The sequence below is a fragment of the Crocodylus porosus genome, unplaced genomic scaffold (genome assembly GCF_001723895.1).
Source record: "Crocodylus porosus isolate Cpor-Errol unplaced genomic scaffold, CroPor_comp1, whole genome shotgun sequence".
Lineage (NCBI taxonomy): Eukaryota > Metazoa > Chordata > Crocodylia > Crocodylidae > Crocodylus > Crocodylus porosus.
The window spans coordinates 3,445,691-3,468,260 of record NW_017728943.1 but is presented as its reverse complement, the minus strand read 5'-3'; the positions used below and the strand labels follow the sequence as shown (position 1 = coordinate 3,468,260).

Sequence of the window (22,570 nt, the reverse complement as noted above, 5' to 3'; positions counted from 1 at the left end):
ATTAGGACTTTCTTGTTCTCTGAATGCTGGAAGCAGCAGGGGGAAGGGGGCAGGGGGTAGATTAGTGGAGACAAGCTCTGCATAAATACTCTTCATTTTGGCATTCGCTCTCTGCCACTAAGAGACAGAATACTGGGCTGGATGGACCTGTACACTGACCCCATATGGCAAATTTTAGGTGCTTATGAAATCCAAGAACTGACCTGAATGTGGAGACCATCTCCACTCAAACAATTGCAAAGGGGAGGAGGAGGGGAACCAGGGGAGGAATTGCAACCTGCTTCAAAGCTGGGGGCCATAGAAAGCCTCTAAATGTGCTTTTGTTGATGGGGCTGGAATTCCTTGGAGGTGACAGGAACATAGGGCTTGTTTCAGAAAGTGGGCTTTGCTGTGTTCTTGCACTGGTCCCAGAAGAAGTGATGCATGTGATGGTGTTGCAGAGATGTACACTGGAACCCTGTAGTCTTATGGCTCTTGTATTTCCTTGCCTCTTAGTTAAACATCTCAGCCTTGCTGCATCATGAACAGTTTGCAGTCTAAGGCCATGTTCCTACAAACACTGTCACACTTCATTTGTTTTTGAGAATGTGGGTGCAGTGCAAGTGTTTCAGGGGCTTGCATGAACTGGGTGAAATTCATAGAATCATAGAGAAGTAGGGGTGAAGGGACCTCCATAAGTTATGTAGTCCAACGCCTAGCCTGAATTTAGGAAGGGTGGAGAGAGAGAGAGGAAACTTTTAAAAGCCCAGTCACTGCTTCCTCAATGCTATTTAACAATATAAATAACCAACATACATCTTAATACAAATATACACCTATGTAGATGCACTGAACAATATACATTATATGATACATGTAGCATGAGGCATTTTAAATATATGAATGTATATGGTATGAATAAATGTGCATAAGACTGATTAATGTTAGATGTAACATTAGATGCAATAACAGATCAGTTTGGAGGGTTTTATGCAATCTGTAGTGTGCGTATGTATGAAATATATGCATACCTGTATGCATTTGGATGAACAATATATTTAAAAATGTAGTGAGCTACCATTAATGTTGCACAATTCAGCTACTTTGGGAATGTTTACAATAAATGTAGTATCTATACTTTAACATGAAATTTAAATGCTTTACCATTAAAAAGTGTATACACTCAAACTATGTAGACTGCTGTATTAATAGGTGTGTATTAGTAACATAAACATATATAGATAAGAGATTTTTACACTAGCGCAATTAATAAGCAAACAAATTTTATACCAAAAAGTATACACATATATGATATTTATTTCTAACATATGTGTACATTTGTAAATATATATGAAGTAATGTAAATCAGTGTCTATAAATGCATGTCTGTATTTATTTTGGGGTATTAATATTCAAATATATGTATCAGTACATTTTAAATTAATGTTGGAACATACCTATTTTGTACCTTCTAACCATGATCAGTGTAGCTGAATTGTACTGTATTTAGAATATTAATATCGATGCTCATAGATTAATAATTATTTAACATTTTCAATCTGTGTGACTAGATTTTATGCAGGTATGAAGATTGTGTGTACACACCCTGAAGAGTACATGGTGTGTGCACACTAAAGCTTATGTTAAAATACCTTTATTAAGATTGCCACATCCTGTGCTCTGGAGTAGGAGATGCCAGAACTGCACGTTCTGCTTTAGCCTAGCCTCTTGTATGGGTGCATCATGATAGTCTCAACTTTCATAAACACATGCAATGTGTCCATAGGACCCCAATTCACTGAGCACACAGGATGTACCCAGGTCACTTAATGAGTGGGTGTTCTGTATTTTTGTTTTCTCCAGTGTTCACTTTATGGGCTCTGTGCACTATGCAAACCCTGTTCTGCACACAGACTCATTGATTTCCTCTTGGGCTTTTCTGTAGTGCTCATCCCAAGAGCATCTGAAGGCCTGATGAACTGTAATGAAAGTCTTTCCACAACACTCCAGTGAGATTCAGAAGTGGCATTATCTCCATTTCACAGATGGGAGTTGAAGCCCAAAAAGATTGAGGGCAAAAGTACCCATTAGTTTGGGTGCCCTGTCTGAAGCACCTTGGATCTGGAGGGCTAAGGATCACACAGTACTATATATGGTCCAGCATCCATTGGCTTCAGCTACAGCAGTGAATGCCCAAGCATTTCAGACCCATAGGGCTCACGTTGGGCATCAGGAAAATGAGGAACACGCAATTAGTGCTTACTTTTGAGAAGTCTAATTTAAGTAACTTGCCCAGAATCACATGGGAAGTCTGGAAAAGCCTGACATAGGATCCAGTTCTTCCTCTCCACCTGATATCCTCTTGTCTCTTCCTGCAACCCCCTGCCTCATTCAGTCCACACCTTCCAGCTTTAACAAAAGGGGCAGGGCTCCTCCAGACAGTGTGTTTCATGTGAGCCTGTCTGGGTAATCAAGGTCAGGCCGCAGCTGGAGTACTGTGTCCAGTTCTGGGCGCCGCACTTCAAGAGGGACGTGGACAACCTAGAGAGGGTCCAGAGGAGGGCCATCTGTATGGCTGAGGGCCTCTGTGGCCAGCCCTGTGAGGAGAGGCTGAGGGACCTGAATCTCTTCAGTCTCCGCAAGAGGAGACTGAGGGGGGATCTTGTGGCTGCCTATAACCTTATCAGGGGCCACCAGCAGGGACTCGGGGAAAGTCTGTTCACCAGGGCCCCCCTTGGAGTCACCAGGCACAATGGCCACAAGCTGAGGGAAGATAGGTTTAGGTTAGATATTAGGAAGAACTACTTCACCGTAAGGGTGGCCAGAGCCTGGAATAGGCTTCCCAGAGAGGTGGTGCTCTCACCTTCCCTGGGGATCTTCAAGAGGAGACTGGATAGGCACCTGGTTGGGGTCTTATGACCCCTCCCACCCCCAGTGCTCCTTCCTGCCCTTGGCAGGGGGTCAGACTCGATGATCTGTCTAGGTCCCTTCCGACTCATGGATTCTATGATTCTGTGTATGCTTTGCTGCATGCCCCCAGTTCATCCCAGGACATGGTGTATCTTGTGAATTGAAGGGCAGGGGCTTTGTGAGGAAAAAATAGTATGTGACCCTGTAATAAGTCTGCACCCTGATCCACGCACAAGTTGCACAGGCAGCGTTACTGTTAGCATTTCCTGTCCTTTGGAGTACTTGATGCCACAGCCTTTGCAAGGTTCTTGTATGGGGGTTTCTTTGTAGTTGGATAGTTGTTAAAGTTAAAAAATCACATGGGGGAAACATATTTCTATAGCTTCCTATTCCTACCCCTACACCCCTAACAAGGCCACCTGCAGGGCTGGGACCTCGAGATCCAATTCACAGACCCCTGCTGCCACTTGAAGTATTGGAACAACTGCTAGCAGTAGGAGGTTGTCACCCTCTGGCCATCAGGAGAGCAGAATAAAGCCTTTTGCATGTGGTTTTCATGGAAGCGTACTGTGGCAGGCACAGTCCAGTGCTTGTTTTCTTCATTTATATTGTCTCCCTTCAAGGCTCCCCGTCACCCTTGTCACACACCCTGTCCCTGAGCTCCATTCCAGTCTCCTTGCTCAGCGAGTCCCAGCTGCTGCCTCCTGGCTTTTTAGCCAATCTCTCTCTCCCGCCCCACTGGCCATGCAGTCCAGTCCATGATCCTCAGGCCCATTACTTTGTTGTCCCAGCCTCTTTCTCCAGACCCCTCATCTGACATCAATGGCCCCACCAAGACTTTGTCCCTGTCTCATAACCCAGCCAGCTCCAGTTTTCTTCCTGTATCTCCTTCCCCACCTCCTCCCCCAATGTGTCCCCAGCCTACTAATCTCCCATTTCAGTCTTACCCCAGCTACTTGTTCAATCTCATTCTTCCCCCACATCCTATTTTTATCTCTGGTTTCCTGTCTCAGTATCCCGTCTCCATCAAGCACCTGATCCCTGTCTCCTTGCCAAGCCAGTCTGTTTCCCCCAATCCTTAATCTAGCACTCCTACAGTTATTAGTCAATTGTCTTCCCCCACTTCTACCTTCAGACCCAGCCTCCTTGTCCCCGTCTACTCCACTGCCCCCCTGTACCTCCAACTCCTGTCCCCTCTATATTCAGAAGTTGAGGACTTCTTCCTCCCTGCCTGAATGCCAGTGGGGCAGGGGCCACAGACACATGTACCCTGCCAATTCCTACATTTGACTGCTTGGCTCTGCAACATTACTGTTTTTTTAATGCAGCTCTTGATGTGAAATCTGCTTCTAGCCTGATTTTTCAAAGCTTTCTCAGAAGGTGCAAATGCTCAGTTCCCATTCCATCCAAGTCCTTTTGATGGGTTTGAAAATCCCAAGTGTGCATCACCCACTTTGCGTGCAATAAGTATGCAGCACAAAGGATGATATTTCTTTGCAAGGGAGAATTGAGCCCAAAATATTCCTCTGCCAGGCAAGGCGTAGGAGAAGGTGTCATAAACTAGCCGGGTCAAACTGCACAAGTCTTAGGTAGCAGCAAGAGTGGTAGTAGGAAGCGGGGGACATGAAATGCATTGAAAAGCCCGCCTACATGGCTGAGAGGAGGCTTTTGGGCATCTACACTACACATGAAGATTGGACAGAGCTGGTAGTCAAAGATCTGGGTCCTGTTGCCAGTGAACCTCTCCATGTGGATTTACACTGTGCTGTGAGACATTGACTCCATTAAGGAATCCCAGCTGGCCTGTGTTTTTGTCAGTGCCGTGTAGGATTTCATCCCTCTGGCATGGTTCAGGAACAGTGCTAGTGCTGGGCCCGGCTAACAAGACAGATGGGGTGCAAAATGTTTCCCCTTCAGGATGCCCATCCCAGTCAGCCCCAGATAGGTAGCACCTAAGCTTGCTACCATTTGTTGGCTCTAGGGACTGGGATGAACCAGAGGCAGACTCTCCAGCCATCCCTCCTGTTGATTCTGCCATTGTCACTAGAACAGTCAGTGCTGACCAGCAGGATCCCGTGTGGCCAAGTATTTATGCCAGCCCATAGGCAGCAGTCCCACCAGGAAAGTTGCATGAATGCCTTCCTCTGGCTGAGTTCATCTCAGCTGTGCCCATTGTCCTGTCCCTCCTGCTTCATCTACCTCGCTCAGAGCTCCCATCATTGCTTGCAGATAGGTTACATTTGTGTCTCTTGTGTTTTGTTTGTGTTTTTCTTTTTAACAAGGTCAAGGTAGGAGGTTGAAGTTTAGTCTCCCGTCCCTGCGGCGACTCACAATCCAGCGGAAATCTCTGCCCACCAGTGAGTTTGATGGAGTAGCCATTGACTATGGAAAGGTAACCATAGACTTTGTACCATATAAGCCAATTCCCTAGGTCAGGACCCAGTGCTCTTCCTCAGCTCTTCCCCACCCTGCCCCCTTCAGCAGCTGCTGTGGGTAGTGCAGTGTCTGGATCTAAGGGTTTCTCTCTTCATAGTTAAATGCTGAGCTAATACTGTGGCCACTGGCCAGTCAGGGATTGCTTGCTTGTTGCCTTTTTAGTCACTTGGAACTTCATTGAGGACAGAACCCAGAACCTTTTACTCCAAAACCTTTGGACACCAAGAGCTAAAAGAGAATTCCCACTTCCTGCTAAATGCACATGGCCTGTAACACACAGTTGAAAAGCTCTTCTTCCAGCCAGGAGCAGGGAGTGCACACATATCCGTGTGCACAGGGTAGGAGATTGGATTTGGATACGGCTAAAATCTAACTTGCTTGTAATTCAAGATTCTAGAATGACCTGGGTAAGGAAAGAGCCTGGAAAGTTGCATAAACACATTAAACACACTGTCCCTTGGAAAGAGTGTAATGCTGGCTGGAGATGATAACAGTGGGCATAGCATAGGGTCTATAAAAATCAGAGGCATAATTCCAGGATTCTGGTGCAAACATTCCTTGATACCACACATTTTCTTAAATATTTCCTGCCCATCTATGTGCTACCACCATGGATGACCATAAGTACTGAATCTCAGTAAGTTCTAATGAGCTTTTTGTCCATCTCTTCCCTTGCATTATGGCAGCAAAGAGCTTGTCGTCCTTGATGGATTAGCATAGTAAACCTGGTGAGGTAGGGGAAATGTTCTTGGTCTTTAGTGTCTACTTCGCTTTAGTGATTGCTGCTTTTGTAGTCTTTTTGGATACTACACACATTCCACATATGTCCAAGTAACAAATACCTGCTGTTCTGCCAGTTGTTCCAGGTACATCCAAACATTGTAGATATATTCAGGTGTAAGGCATTTGTGGTGATAATCAGTGTTTTGGGTATGTCTAGGTACAAGACCTTTGCTGTGCTTTCAAGTATATAGTGTATATCCACATAGACTATACCAGCTGTACAGCCCAGTGGTGTCGGTATGTTTTAGATATCTGTTATACCCTTCAAAGTTTTTAGTTGAGGGACCTCAAAGTTATAATCATGCTGTCAGGGGTTATAAGTACATGAAGGTTCAGGGTAGCCATAGTGTGGTCAAAGGTTCTAGGTATGTCAAGATTTTAGACACCTAAAGGTGCCTATGTCAAGGTTTTAGGCACCATGTGAGAGATTCTAGGCATGTCCAGGTAGAAGGTGCCTGGCATGCTGCAATGTTCCTCACTGTATCCACATAGAAGATACCTGCTGTGATACCCTGGGATAGCCTGACTTTTTGTTGCCTTCAGTGGAGTCTTACCCTAGTGATAGCAACACAGAAGAAATAGAGGGAGCCAGCGGTGTAAGGAGTGAGAGGTGGTAGCATTTGGAATCCACTAAGCACCCTCACTTAGGCAGAAAAGGCCTTGAACCTTAGAATAAAAGAGTGGGCCAATCCAAAACAAGAGGGATTTTGTTTCTTGAGGAACAGATGGAGCTCAGCAGCAAAGATAATGGTTTGGTGGGTCCTAGAGCCCATACATTGCTGAACTAATGGCAGCATTTTGGCTGGTGGGGTATTTGGGTGAGGTGAGGTAAAGTTAGGTGAGAATGGTTTCCCATTAAAAGAATCAAATCCACTTCATGAATAGCACCGAGTCTCTGGCAAACCAAATCTGGAGACATTTTGAAGAGTACAGTTTGGGCTTTTTACTCCAACTGATGTTAGGAAACTCTTTAATCCTTTGGTGCCTGGAAGCTGGTGAGCCCATAAACAGATTCAATAGGAGGCATGCGGGATATATGGTCATGGGCACTGAGCTTTCATGCAACATGTGTTCCACACTAGGGCTTGGTTGCTTTTTCCTGCCTGTATTTACAGGCATCTCTGAATGCAGATTACCTCCTCATGCCCTCCAAAAAAGAGAAGGCACCGAGGGATAGGAAGGCCTAGAAGTGCAGTGTAGAACAGGCAGCATCTATTAACCGCATGTCAAGGACCTAGAACATTGTGCTTTAAAACTCCTGTAGCAGACAAAAAGGAGAGGGCAGAATACATTCAGCAGTAGATGTCTGTGCATTAAGTCCTAGAAACATCCTGGATAGGAGCAACCTCATACCATGGTAAAGCCACTATGGGGACCTGCTCTTTTGCTCCTGCTCTGGTTTGCTTCCTGTTTGCTATTGGCTTGATCATAGTGGATAACTCCCCCTTCCTTCCTTTGCACAACATCTCCCCCCATGCTTACCCAGGCTTAGTAGAGCAGGAGTGGGTTGATGGGTCCCACTGTAACACCAGGAATCAGGGAGGAACACCTAGGCTTCCAAGAATGCTATAGCTATGTCACAGGGTGTGCTCAGTCCTGCAAGTAATACCTTAACCCACAAAATGGCAGCACTCCCCAGCCCTCTGCCCTTCCTCTGTCCTTACCCAGCTTCCCCCTCATCCCCCAGCATTCAAGGACTCCTTCTAATGAAACACTTTCTCCTGGCTGTCTTAAAGCCTGGTGGCGACTCCTTGATTATGAGGGACTTGAAGACTCCACCCAATGAGAACTGTGTCCAGTCAGAGACCGAGTCCCTCCTGGAAAGGGAGAGGATGCCGAGCCTGGAGGCCATCCCCACCACACATCACTCGTCCCCGAAACAAGAGCCTCCCTTCCTGAGACCACCAGGGTCATACGCGGCCTGGGGTTTGGCTCGGTTGCGCGCCAGGGGCAGCTTCCACAGCCTCCGCAGGGTCTCCTCCTTGGACAACTTTGAGGCCACGAGGTCTGAGTTCCAGAGAAAATGCAGGGAGAGGAGGGCAAACTCAGGTAGGGGTAAAACACACGCAGTTATATCATTACCAAGGGGGAGGATGAAGCAGACCTTCTTCCAGCAGACAAGTCCTCCTCTGGACTCCTGTGACATTTCCTGGGGGAGTTTCTCACCCTACCTTGTCTTCTCCTAGAGAAGTAAAGAGAAGGGGGCCACCTTGAAAAGGGTAAACTGACTTCAGTGTGTTTTCATGTTTTGGAAAGTCCAAATGTTTCTCTCTCTCAGCCTGTAGATGATAGATTTGTTTGTGTCTCTGTGCGTGAATGTCTGAATAAATTTATCTTGCTTGCTCTGTAAATCCAGCAAATATTAAACGGATTATTTCCTGATCACCTGCCCACCTCAGGAAAAAGTGTGTGGGAGTCCATTTGTATTGGTGAATATGATGGATATAGTAGAAATAATCCCTGTGCATCATAGATGGGTCAGAGATGGAACAATTTAATCTGGGAGCACCATCAACACTGCTTGTCAGTGAAAAACACAGATGATCTCAGCTTGGGAAGAAACACAAAGGTCCATAGACACCAGAGCAGTTGCGCAGGAAGTCCAAGAAATGTGGGCAGAAAATAATGCAGTGAGCCTGAATTCAGAATAGAATTGCATCCAGGAGATGAGAATTTAGTGTATTTAACTAAGGAATTGAAAAGCAGAGATGCTGAGACAAACTGAGGACAACATTCTCAACAGATTTTCAAAGACTCAGTGTACACTACTGGAACTGGGTTTCTTAAAGAGCACAGACAATTAAATAAGGGCAGACTGCAAAGTGGTTTAATTCTCAATATCTTCTATTTTGGTACTTCTTGCTAGGGCTTCAGTTGAACTTGGCACCCAGTAAGGCCACTGTGCATTGAGGACATTTGAAAATCTGGCCACTTAGGATGGGCTTTTGCTATATGCTCATCACAAGCCAAACTCTGCTTCTACTGACCTCCATGAAAGTAGTGTTAGGTCAATGAATCTCACCCTTATTTTGCTGTTATGACCTTCTGGCTCCTCCAAGTGAGAGCAGACAATCAGTTAGATGGGAGCTGCAGTGCTCGTTCTCTTGTGGCCTGAAGATGCAGAGGCCTCATGTTTTGGAGTGGGGAAGGAATAGTTCTTCCCTATGAGGGTCTGGAGTGAGTGCGTCTGCAATTCTGCATTCATTTCCAGGTACCTCATTCTTGTGAGATAGTGTTGATACACAAGTGTGAGATTCAAAAGCAACACTGATCATCTGGATAACTTGATCATCTGATCCAGACCCTGGAGGATCAATTTAGGAGATGGAAAGAGTTTGTGCTGCTTGGCTCCCTCAAAATGGGGCCAGGATCAGGAGACACAAATATTCAGAGTGTGTAAGCCCCAAGGGAGCCAGGGCACTTCTGAAAGAGGGATAAAAAAGTCTCACTGGGGAGAATAGGGAATGAAGTAAGGGAAGACTAATGTTAACTGGCTACATCTGAAAAGTTGGGAGTCTTCTAAGACAGATTTCCTGCCAGTGAGGTCTACTAGGCATGGCAGAAACTAGGAGCCTCAGTGATAGAAACATTTCAGCTACACTGAAAAAAAACTAGAAAATGTCACAAACAGAACAAGCCTGCCTTTGCCTACAGGAGACAGATTAGCTGGGATAAATGAGGCCTTTGTAGGCAGATCATCCAACTCCAGGCTTGCTGCCTCTGACATACAAGACAAAGCTCCACCCTCTTCTGCTAGTGAGAAGCAGGATGAACAGCTGGTCCAGCCCAGGGAGCAGTAAACTATAAAGCCCAACAACTATTTGGATGTTTTCCCTGAGACCTACAAAGCCAGGCAGGACCTGCGTCTGATTTCAAGTTTGAAAGTATGTCCATGCCACTTCTGCTGAGCTCTTGGAAGTGCCCCCAGAAGTTCCCTGGTCCTCCCACTTGTCACTGCTGCTCCCCCTTGCCAAAGCCAATGCTCTTGAGCTCCATGTCACCAGCACACTTGGGAATGGTGGTAGTGAGTGTCCTTAGAGTGGCATCTTTGCCTCATATCTGTGTTTGGCACAGGTGGCCCAGGAGCAGGCAGGTGGGGCCATGCCTCTCCAAGCTGCTCTCCGCAGCAGTACAGAAGTGAGGTAGACATGCCCTTAGACACACTTTGTTTCATCCATATTCTGTATCCAGTGCTGGATGCTAGTGCTGGCCACACTGACCTGCCCTAGCACCTGGTGAGTAGCTCTTGGCATTCAGGTTGTTTCACCACAGCCCTCAGAGACTGGCAGGGAGTCAAGCCCCTCCACCTTGTAGTGTCTGGCTTGAGATACCTGAAAGAGCCTTTATTTTTAAATGTGGATCCTCTTTCTGACAATCAGATCCTTTCCAGTGCTCAGGCTGGGCTCCAAAGAGCACCTGCCTGTTTGGAGGACCTTGGCATACAGATACACAGCATGGCCCCATAGCAGAGCTGTCTCCCCAGGCAGAGGAGTGGCACCTTCTCTCAGGAAGCTTGTCCTGTGCTCCCTTATCCACAGACCCTCGAGCAATGAACGGTTCCTCATTGTTTATGATGTCCTCCTGATAGTTCCTCTCCTTCTTCCTGCGTTTCAGAGGCCTCCCATGTCAAGCCCAGCCCCCAGAACTTCACCTCAGACTCTGACCTCATGAAGTACCGCACCATCAGCCAGATCCCCCAGTTCACCCTCAACTTTGTGGAGTTCAACCTGGAGAAGCATCGCTCAGGCTCCACCACGGAGATTGAAATCATCGCACCCCACAAGGTTACAGAGCGCACCCAGAACGTCACCGAGAAAGTCACGCAGGTAGGTGTAGGGTGGGAAAATGGAAAGAGGACTCTCTACAGACCTGCGGCTGTGCCCTCCCTCCCCCCAGAGTTGGGAGGATGGTTAGGCTAATCCATGAAGCAGGCTGGGGATGGGAGAAAGGGAATTGCTGGTTGCACCAATTGGCAGAGCTGATCAGAAATCATCTCATGTGGGAGTGGTGATTTGTTCCCTGGAGCGGGGATACTGGTGGGTCTTAGCTTTTTCATTTGTTTCCAGAAGGAATGGGGTAAAAAAAAAAAAAAGGAAATATCATTTTGGGGGAGAACTGAAAATTTTTGGAAAATTCTTGTTCAGAAATTGGATTCAGTGAAAGGTGTTTTGCTCATATCACACTGTTTCCCTCTGAGGGTCACATAGTCTTATGGAAACAAATTCTGGCATCTCACATCCTCATTTTCCCCTTTGCTAAACCTCAGCTGGGGTGAAACAACAGTGTCACTGGGGCTTTGTCTGATTTGCACCAAATACAGATCTGTGTCTTGTTGGTTACTCATGACATCACAGCCCTTTCCATGCACCAAGGCCTTTCCATAACTGCAGTGAGAAGTAGCTTTTCTAAGATGAAAAGTCTCTTTCATTTGCTAACAGGAATCCAAAGTGAATGGGGAAGAGTGTGTGAGTGTCTGTATTATATGTGCTTCATAGATATTCCTATGAATTATTGGATTGATTGATTTTTGCGAGCTGTCATATGTGCCAAGACTCAGAGGGCATTTATACACATGCTCTGGGAGTGTGCGGGGGAGATGTTTTCATAGTTTCCTAGTTGGTAGGGTCAGAAGGGACCTGAGCAGATCATCGAGTCCGATCCTCTGCCATGGCAGGAAAGAGTACTGCAGTCAAACAACCCCAGCAAGGTGTTCATCCAGCCTCCTCTTAAAGACCCCCAGGGTAGGAGCCAGCACTACTTCTCTTGGAAGTTGGTTCCAGATCCTAGCCGCCCTGACAGTGAAGTAGTGCCTCCTGATGTCTAGCCTGAATCTAACCTCTGCCAGCTTGTGACCATTATTCCTGGTCACTCCTGGTAGTGCTTGGGGGAACAGGGACTTCCCCAGTGCTTGCTGGTTCCCTCTGACTAGTTTGTAACAGGCCACTAGATCCCCCCTCAGCCTTCTCTTGTGGAGGCTGAACAGGTTCATTAGAGTGGCTTTGAGAACCATGCTAATTAAAGGGCCTGGAGCGTCTCATGTATCAGCGTGCCAACGCTGAAAAATGGTGGTGGTGACGCTTTAACTAAAGCTCATCAGATGAGCTTTAGTTAAAGCATCCCTGCGCTATTTTTCAATGCAGGGACGCTGAGACACAAGACACTGGAGTCCGCTGGAGCACGGTAATTACTGTGCTCCAGCAGACTTGATTAATCAAGTCTTCTGCAACGTGCTATAATTACAGTGCATCAGAGCAGTCTTGCTGCCCAGGGTGTTCTTCTGCCAGTCTCCAAGGGGAGCAGGAAACATGCCACCCTTTTTGCATGACTTCTTGTCCTTGCAGTGGTAGGATATAGACAGTGCCCTTGTTCCCCTGCTTTACTTTTGGCAAGTTAAAGGGTGATTTTGATGTTTCGTGCATGATGCTTGGTAGGTTTTTTTGAGGGTGGTGCTTGAAGTTTTTAAGAACAGGTTAGAGAAGTGCTTAACTAGGTTGGCTTCAGAGCTGATCCTGTCTTGAACCAGTGGTTGGACTAGGTAACCTACTAAGGGACCTTCCAGCTCTACTTTTCTATGTTTCCATAACTGTTCACTGATGCCACTATAAAAGACACCCTCATTCCTAGCCAACCATGGAGGCCAAGTTCGTGTATACAGTGCTATGGGGGCCTCCCCTCTGGACTTTGTGAGCTGGAGGCAATCCATGACAGCAAAGCTGCTGAGTATTCCTGCAGGTGTCACCAGGTGGCAGTGTCCCCTCACTAAGTGGGATGTCAGAAGGATTTCCATTTTCTGGGCTCCTTGGGTGGGAAAGATGGAGTGGCTGGGGGCTAGCAGGGTAAGAGTTATGCATCTGTTCTTGGGGCACCTGTCAGGCAGGAGCCCAGCTATGTTCCAGAGAGCAGAAATAAATACACTACACTGAGAGACCACATCCCAAGCATGCATGAGGTTCAGCACCCATCTGCAAGGGCTCTTGCTCCAGCGCACAGGCATAGATTGATCAGCAGAGACAACCCCTTGCCCTGTACTCCTCTGGACCCAACCCTCCCGCAGGATTTCATGGAGTGCAGAAGATGAGAACTGCAGGGCTGGGTGTTGAAGAGGTAGCAGGAAGAAGCAGAGAGGGGGCTGGAGCTATCTAGCCCACAAACGGCAGAACAGTTCTGGAGGTTTATCCTAGGGCACCCTGGTGTGCTGCCTAGGGCAGGAAGCACACAGGAAACCTGACCTTGGGTGGGAGGTGGCAGTCAGGCCCTTAAATCATTGGTGTGGATGCACAGGAATGGAAGGAGATCCCTGCAGCCTCTTCTCACCCTCTGGCTTACACATGCTGGACAAGACAGGATTGTGCCCTGGGTCTGGTCTCAAGAAAGTCTATGGCAGGGGTGGGCAAAATACGGCCCATGGGCTGGATGCAGCCCACCAGGCCATTCTATCCAGCCTGCAGGGACTCTAAAAAATTTAGAAAATTAATATTTATCTGCCCCTGCCTGCCTGTCATGCAGCCCTCAATAGCTTGCCAAAACTCAGTAAGCAGCCCTCTGCTCGAAATAATTGCCCACCCCGATCTATGAGGTTCATGCTCCTGTAAGATGCTGGGCAGGTTCTGTGTCATAAGGGTCCCTGGGCTGGCGACACAGTGAATATTGAGCATTTGCTTGCAGGAGATCCCAGCTTGTTCTCCGTGCTCATTTCTAGGTAAGGAGAAGAGAGAGCAGGACCTGGCATGGCCCAAGACAAGCCAAAGCATCCTGTCTCACCTTGCACTGGGGCTGGTGGAAAACTTGAGCTAGATCTTTGGGGACTGTGAGGGAAGGATCGTCAGAGCCCTAGCCTGGAACATAAGGGAAAGGGGATCTGGGCAAAAGAACAGGAAGTGGAACCTTCTCAAATCCCGACACAACTCTCACCTGGTTCTGAAATGTTAGGCAGGGACTTCTGCTTTGGGATCCTCCAGCAGGGGGCATGTCACCATCATGTGGGGTAGCAGCTCCACTGGGCTTCCCTGAGGACAGGAGAGGGGATGGTAAATTTTGCTATTGCATCTCAGAGCTGACAGCCCTTCACCCCTCATGACAGCCATTCCCACTCTAGATCAGAGCCATAGGGAGGAGACACAGCTAGTGGGAAGGGAATTCAATCTAAATCCCAATCCTGCTCAAATCAGTAACAAAGTCCCACTTTGCCCTGAATACAGGAAATGTTACGCTGTCCTATAAGGGGGCCCATCCTCTTTGGGAGGCAAAAATCCATCAGATAACTGATCCTAGTGTCTGAAGGGGAAGCTTCAGTGGTGTGCTACAGAGCCATGCAATAATGTGTGCTAGAAGCGACCACCCAAACAGAGGTCAGCAGTGTCTGGCCTCAAGTAATGGGGCTCTTGATTGTACCTCCATATTTGTCTTTCCCATTCCAGGCTCTGAGTGGCCCTTCTGCCCATCAGCTCCCTTACCCTGATTGACACTGCAAGTATTTTTCTTCTGTTTTTAGAGCTGAGGAAACTGAGGCACAGAGAGGACTGAGGGAGGTGTCCTTCACAGATCAAGCAACAGAGCCCAGATCTAAAGGCAGTACAGTTAGGGCAAGTCTAAGGAAACTTTCTGGATCCTGTTTACCTGTGGAACTCCCTGCTGCAGGACTTAGGTTAATAGCCCAGCTGTTCCCAAATAGGGACTAATCACAGATTGGAATAGCCATTTCAGTGACATTAGTCACTGTGTGGCTAATGGGTGTGAGGTATGCCACAGCTGTTGATTCCCAGTCTTCAAGCCCCCTTCTTCTCCAAGAGATACAGGCTGCTGTGGAACAAATGGAGGATCAGAAGCTGGCATGGAAGAATAAAAGTTTTAAAAGCTTTCCCTGAGGAAACTGTGCTTGTAACTGAGCTGAGGAACAAGTGTGTGAGAAATGCTGGGGCAAACTGGGACAGGGGAGAGTGAAAGCAGGGGTAGCTCTGGGGCAGGGGAGGGGGCATGGCTGTGTCCCAGCAGGCTGCTGTTTATTGTTGACAGTGGTTCTGGCACCACAAAAGAGCATTTCACCCAAGGGCCTTGCCACACTTTGCATTATTTGCCCCAAGTTCCTTGAGGCAGGGACCAGCCCTTCTGAAAAGCACCTGTTGTATCACCAGTGCTCACCCATGCAGATAGATCCTAATAAAGTCAGTCAGCAGTATTAATCCACTTTACAGACAGAGACACTGTGGCAAAGGATGAGCTAGGGCCTTGCCTAAAGTTATTCCAGGAGCTGCTGACTAAGCCAGGATTTGGACTCGTGGGGCATTTATACATGTACCTTTTTCATAGATTTTAGGGTTGGAAGGGACCTATTAGATCATCAAGTCTGACCTTCTGCCCTGGGCAGGAAAGAGTGCTGGGGTCAGATAACTCCAGGCCGGCATTTGTCCAATCTCCTCTTAAATATCTCCAAGGAAGAGGACAGCACCACCTCCCTTAGAAGCATATTCCATATTTTGGCAACCTTCACTATAAAGAATTTTTTCCTAATGTCCAATCTAAATTTGCTCTCCTTCAGTTTGTGGCCATTGTTTCTAGTTACCCCGATGGGCACCCTGGGAAACATTGTATCCCCTATTTTGTGCTGTCCCCCACAATGAGTTTGTAGACAGTCACAAGATCACCTCTCAGCCTTCTCTTGTGGAGGTTGAAGAGATTCAGGTCCCTCAATCAGTCCTTGTAGGGTTTTTTGTGTAGACCTTTAACCAGACGGGTGGCCCTCCTCTGAACCCTTTCCAGGTTATCTACATCCCTCCTGAACTGCAGCACCCAAAACTGGACGCAGTACTCCAGCTGCGGCCTGACCAATGCTGCTTAGAGGGGAAGTATCATCTCCCCGGACCTGTTTGTGATGCACCTACTTATGCAAGAAACAGTGCGGTTAGCTTTACTTATTACCTCATCACACTGGTGACTCATGTTCATTTTGGAGTCGACTACAACTTCGAGATACCTTTCTACAGTTGTGCTATTTAGAATGGTACCTCCCAGGCTATAGGAGTGTTGATGATTCTTCCTCCCTAGGTGCAACACGTAGCACTTATCTTTGTTAAACTGCATCCTATTCTTCCTCAGCCTGTCCATATCCACCTGGATTCACTCCCTGCCCTCAAGTTTGTTTAGTTTGGTGTCATCTGAAAACTTGGACAGGGTGCTTTCTACTCCCTCATCCAAGTCATTAGATAAGATATTGAACAGTACCGGTCCCAAGACAGAGTGTTGGGGAACTCTACTGCCCACATTTCTGCAGGTAGAAACCAACCCATCCACCAGCACTCTCTGGGTGCATCCCATAAGCCAATTTTCTACCCACTGGACTGTGTAATAATCTACATTGCAACTGTTTATTTATAAGAATTGGGTGCAACACTGTCCTGCTACACACCAGAGATCTGCTGCTTTGGAGCAGACTTGATTAATCAAGTCTGCTCTACATGTGAGTTGACACGCACTACGCTGCACCACATACAGTTATGTAAGTGGCAAAATGCATGCCAAAATGCATGCCAGCATGCAGAAAATGGCAGTGGTGAGCTTTTGAATTAAAGCACCTCCAAGGTGCAGCACAGTGGCGGGCGCTTGCACATGTTAAAAAACCTGGCTCCCAGTCCCATGCTCAGACTGCTAGGATGGCAGACCTGATACTGGGCCTCTGTTTTACCCAATAAATCCCATTTCTCCCAGAGGCAGGAACAGGACTCAGAAGTACTGACTTCCAGCCACAGGATATAACCACCAGACCGCATTCCACCCCCAAGCTTTGGGTAATGCATGCTGGAGTCCTGGGTCCCAGTCTGGTGTTCAGTCTTTAAGGCCTCAGCTACATTGGCAGCAGGATCTGCTACCAACTGGGAAAAGAGGCTCCTACAGCTCCCTCCATTGCACGTCTGGAAATGGTATAAGGACTGTGCTCTCCCTTCCTTCACTGCCCCCACCCCCCGCCTATTCTTCCTGGATGCCACGTGCACCCAAGCTGCAGGGCATGGGTGGGGGCAACCAGCCATGATACAGGGGCTGGCTGCTAGGCGACAGGGTTGACGCTTGATCAGCACCATTTGCCTGTCAATAGGAGGTCATTAGCTGGTTGGGAGGGATGGAATTGAAGCTGACAGGCCATTGCTGCAGGCGGATGGAGTGTATGGAGTCTGTGCCCTCCTCACTGTACCAAGCCTAGAGCTATGGAGCTTGTCAATTCCCCCTTGCCTAAGTCTCCAGGGCAGCTGGGAGGTGACTGGATCCTCTAACTCTGTACCTCCTCACACCCCTCTCTTGTGCTATGCTTAAACCCTATCCCCCTTTCCTTCCCAAAGAGCCCTGGGTTCCAGACCTCTGGTCTAACCTCTGAATTCCATTCCCACCTCAGAAGCAAGAAAAGACCCTGACTTACATTTCTGATTGTCACCACTAGGCCTGTCCAGGAGCTGGGCAAACTCCCCCCTAAAAGAATCCTGATCTCCCAGCCCTGCGGAGAACCATGGTGCTGAGCCCTGGCCATACTCATGCCATTCATGACCATGTCTGCCTTTGGGGGCAGTCCCCACTGGGCCTGTTGCTGATGCAGACCCCAGGTGCAAAGTGTAGATCCTCTCCCCCGTTGATGCCCCTTCCTGAGTGCTTATGGGAACCCCATGCTGGCCAGGAAGCCAAACATCTGATCCTCCTGCTCTTCCCACCTGTGTTGTACTGTAGTGCCAAATGCTGCTGAACTGCTTTGATGTAAGGGCTTGCTGGACAGGATCCTTTCTGTACAGCACAAGTAGGCAGGGGTCTAAGCACCCCTTGCTCTGCAGCCAGGAGACACACCCCTGGCAAAGCCCTCACTCCTCTTTTACAGCTGCTAAATAATTCACAGGCAAGGCAAAGAAGGCCATGAAATCCAGTTATTACGCTCTATAAATAATGACTCACTAACCAGGAGAACCTGACACAGAGCTCTCTGGATCATGTGAAGGGGGCTCAGTGCCGGCCTGGAGAGCCAGGGCCTCACCTCACCCCACCCTGCCAGCATCAGTTACTGGTGGCTTTGCCCATAAGTCCAATGAGTGAATTGGCGTCACCCTGAGGTTGGTCCTAATGTGTCTTCTGTCTCTGGAGGTATTGTGAGGAGTGGGGAGCATTCATGCCAGGGTTTGTCTGTCTCTCTGCACTTAGTGGGGAGAAGGATGGGGTATCCTGAGAGGATTGGAGAATGGAGCACAGAGTCTTTGACTCCAGAGCAGCAAGCTCAGTTCCATACCAAGCCACACTTACCCTGGAAGAAGAGTGTGCACATAGCCAGAGCTATCCTATATAAACAGACTGGTTCTTTGTGGTTTGGACCTCCCTAGGTAGAAAAGGTAATTACTCCCTAGGTAATTCCCTCTCCTCTGAGCTGGGTGTTGTTGTCAGATGGCAGTCAGGTGGCTGGTATGAAATGCAGTACTGAGCCTAAATGGAGGGCTAGGAATTATCTCACAGCTGGTACCCTTGAGTGACCCAGTGGCTGAACCAAACTGCCAGCATGAAAGCACTGGAAACCAGCAAGATGGGGTACAGAGTGGGTGGATAGCGGGCCCAGGGTAGAGTGTTTCAGTGCCTGAGGTCAAAGGAGATGGAATTTGAGGAAGGGTTTTGGGGACAGGTGAACATAGGAAGGTTCAGGACAGCATTGCAGAGGTGGTAATGGGCAGTGTTGGCTGCAGAAGGTGGAAGCCCATGGGCAGTGGAGTATGGGCCCTGTTCTGCTGTGCACAGTGTGGACTCCTACCCCACAGAGCTCACAGCCATAAGAGACCTCAGCAGACATGGCCTGTGTCTAGGGTGACCTTCATAAAGGACATTACCGTTTTCTGCTACTCTGGTCTCTGTCTTCTATTGATATGAAACCTGATGCCTTTATGTCCTCTATTTTTCTCTTGAAGAGAAAAATAGAGAACATAAAGGTGTCCGGATTTGTATCTATAAAGGACAGATAGCAACTGGGCTGTCCTCTATGATGGCCACCCTACCTGTGTTCCAGGCCATGTCTGTGATTGGCTTGTAGACTTAAACCCCCTGCTCCACCACCTTGGGATGGCACCATCCCCTGGATCCCTGCCTCTCTGCTCTGCTGGCAGAACTGAAATGGCAGTGTCTCCTGCAAAGGAGGCTTAGCAGGAAGGTGCATGAGCTGAGAACAAAGCTTGTCCAATTCCTGCCTGCAGCTGACATGGTGGGGCTAATTCCTCGCTCTGGCCTTACATTTTGGACCATCAGGGACTTTAGGTTCACCCTGCCCAGGTGCAAGCGGCTGCCGGGTATAAGGCAGAGAAGAATCGTGGCTTAGGGCTGTGCTGGTATTGTGCTTTGTTTTTCTCAGATATCTCACTTTGCTACTGCAGGAGAGCGTTTCCTGGCACCTTGTGGAAGTGCAGACTGGGGTGGCAACACTCTCACTTGTACATTATTCAGCACAGTTCAGGGCAGCTGTGAGCCCTTTAGCTCCAGCTGTGCTGGGCAGCATCTCCTCCTGCTCTCTTCTCTGTAGGGCACAGAACAATCATGCCTCATTACTGCTGTGTGACATCCTAAACACCTTTCAGCAGCTTTGAACACAGGTAGATGGGAGCCTGCTTGTGACGGGAGCAGGAGGCACCAAAGCAGTGCTACCCTGGAGCAATGTGGCTGAAGGCAGCCACCCAATGTGTGCATGGGGCAGTGGAAATATTTCTCGTCTAGGGGTGTAGTTCCAGGCTGGCAAGTGCCTCCAGGAGGCTGAATCTGTGCTGTCTAGCAAGCTGTGTGGCGTACACTGGCCCCTGGTAGCAGGGTGGAGATAACTGAGGGTCTTGTATGATCATAGGGGATTGATATTAGTGCTGCAAGGTCTGAGCTGGAGAATTCAGATCCTCTCCTCCCCACCCCCACCCTCCATCCCCTCCCTTGCCTGTGTCTCACTCCCTCGCTCACACACACGCTCACACATACACACAGCCTTACTTCAAACACAGCCAGAATGAGTCTGAAACTGAAGCTGAAGCCGGTAAGTGCTGAGCAGGAAGGGTGGGTCTTGCTTGTGCCGTTTGGATGGGGGAAGTTGCTAAATGAGGACCCTATTGTTGCTATGAAGTGAGGGGGAGACAGGACCCAAGGGGAAATTCAGGGGGTGGGGAACAATCAGAACCCGGAAAGAGCCTCGATGCAGCAGTCGGACGAGACTGCCTTTCCTTTACCAATGAGAACTGCTATTCTCTCGGGGGTGGCTCCCTCCTGCCCTGGCCCTGCTCCCCTGGGAAGCAAAACTTTCTCTGTAGGGGTTAGCTGTTGCCCCCCCACTTCCAACAATGCCCAACCACCCTCCCTCTTTCCCATCTCTGGACTTCTAAGCTATGGAGGGTCTGGCTGTGCCTTTCGGTGATACCTGCACAGACCTCTGAACCAAGCTGCACCATGGGGCCGCTCTAAAACCCCATGGTCACACAGCCCTCAGCGGCTCTTCCACCCACCACTCTATGCCAGGTGCCCAGGGCCAGTCAGTTACTGGCCCTGGGGAGGGTGAGGTGTGTCTGCCAAGATCAGCAGGTCATGACTGAAGGTATAAAGGGAGAAGGAACCATCATTTTTTCTCTTTTGCTCTGTAAAGCACTGTCTAGGATGCAGCAGCTGGACACCCCTGGGGGCAGCTCCAGGGACTGAACTATGCAGAGAGAACAGTGTCCCTATCTGGTGTGACTCTGGAGTGTCCCTTCTCTGGGTCAGAGGAGTCACTCCGGTTATACAAGTCTCTCCAGTAGTTTTAAATGCTAAGGCCACAGATATTACAGAAGCCCAGTCAAGTGACAGCAAGGGCAGATGGGCTGACCAGATAAGCAGCTCGACCTGTTAATCAGTGTACTCCCCTCAGGTGGTGACTTGACTGCCTCCGGGAGCTGATGAGGGTGCACAGGCACAAGGGCAAGTGGAATTCAGTCCCAGGCTCCAGGCCATAATTCTGAACACCATGTGCTCCTGTCTCAAATTTTCTTCTCACTCCCCAAGTGTCCCCAAAGCAGCATGAAACCACTGAACCTTCAGACAGGACCAGCCAAGAAGGACACAAATTTAATTCAACAGATAGTCCCTGTTTTCCCTCCTGTTGCTCCCTCAGTTGATTTTTCAACTGTTTTGGCCCTAGAGCCAAAGGGGCAGTGCTTGGGAGAGAACTGCATGCCCAGGGACAGGGACCCAAGATGGAGCAGAGGTGGGGAATTGAGTGCAGGGGTACGGCAGGAGCACTCTGAACATCCCCCCCCCCTCTTTCCCCCTCAGTGTCCTTCAGGATCAGGCCTCCTGGGGATCCATCCTCTGTTCTGTGCTTGTGGCATGGGGGTTCAATAGCTGATCCAAAGCTTCTCACCATTAATAGACATTGCTGTCTTGACTGCAAAAGGTTTGAGATATAATCCTGGTATTGCTGAAGAGTCACTTTGTCCTACTCCCTCCCCTGTTGCATTTCTTGTGGCTCCCCTTCACTCTCCTTGCTTAGTAGAGACTGGTTCCCTGCCCCAGCAAGTGCTGCTTCCCCTCATCCCTTTATGGATATTGGATTTCAATCACTTTTTCCTCCTCCCTCCCTCTCCCTCACCAGCCACAGATTTGGCCTCCTCCTGTTGGGATTGGTGGTTTCCTCCCAACCCGGGGCTGGTTATTGATTGTTTTTATTAATCTGCACCATGCTCCTGAATGCCCTTTGCAAGCTCATGGCTCATGTGTATGTGTGTGTGTGTGATGCTATCTTGCTGCCTCTGAACATGTGAATGTGCATGTGTGTGATGCCATCTCACTGCTTGTGTACACACATGTGTGCATATGCAGTGTCATCTCACTACCTGTGTGTCTGTGTAAGCATGTGCACATCTGTGATATCGTCTTGCTGACTGTGTGTGGGTACGTATAAATGTTTCATAGTTTCTAGGGTCGGAAGGGACCTGAGTAGATCATCTAGTCCGACGCCCTGCCATGGCAGAAAAGAGTACTGGGGTCAAATGACCCCAGCAAGGTGTTCATCTAACCTCCTCTTAAAAACCCCAAGGGTAGAAGCCTGCACCACTTCTCTTGGAAGTTGGTTCCAGATCCTAGCCACCCTGACCGTGAAGTAGCGCCTCCTGATGTCTAGCCTAAATCTACCCTCTGCCAGCTCGTGACTGTTATTACTGGTCACTCCTGGCGGTGCTCGAGGGAACAGGGACTCCCCCAATGCCTGCTGATCCCCCCTGACTAGTTTATAACAGGCCACAAGTTCCCCCCTCAGCCTTCTCTTGCGGAGGCTGAACAGGTTCAGGTCCTGTAGGGACTGCCTTGCTGTCCCCTGATCATGCGAGTGGCCTCCTCTGGACCCTCTCCATGCTGTCCACATCCCTCTTGAAGTGTGGCACCCAGAACTGGACGCAGTACTCCAACTGCGGCCTGACCAGTGCCGCATAGAGGGGGAGGATCACCTCTTTGGACC

General features: G+C 48.7%; 1 protein-coding gene across 2 annotated transcripts in view; it reads left to right on the top strand.

Annotated features, from left to right (window-relative positions):
- Positions 1-22,570, top strand: part of KCNH6 (potassium voltage-gated channel subfamily H member 6) — a 128,266-nt gene that overhangs the window by 68,603 nt on the left and 37,093 nt on the right. The window contains exons 4-6 of one of the 2 annotated variants that reach the window (XM_019548468.1): positions 5,172-5,281; positions 7,845-8,157; positions 10,723-10,934. In XM_019548468.1, coding sequence (XP_019404013.1) covers positions 5,172-5,281; positions 7,845-8,157; positions 10,723-10,934 — 635 coding nt within the window. The remainder of the gene's footprint in view (positions 1-5,171; positions 5,282-7,844; positions 8,158-10,722; positions 10,935-22,570) is intronic. The other variant, XM_019548469.1, reaches the window with a different exon arrangement.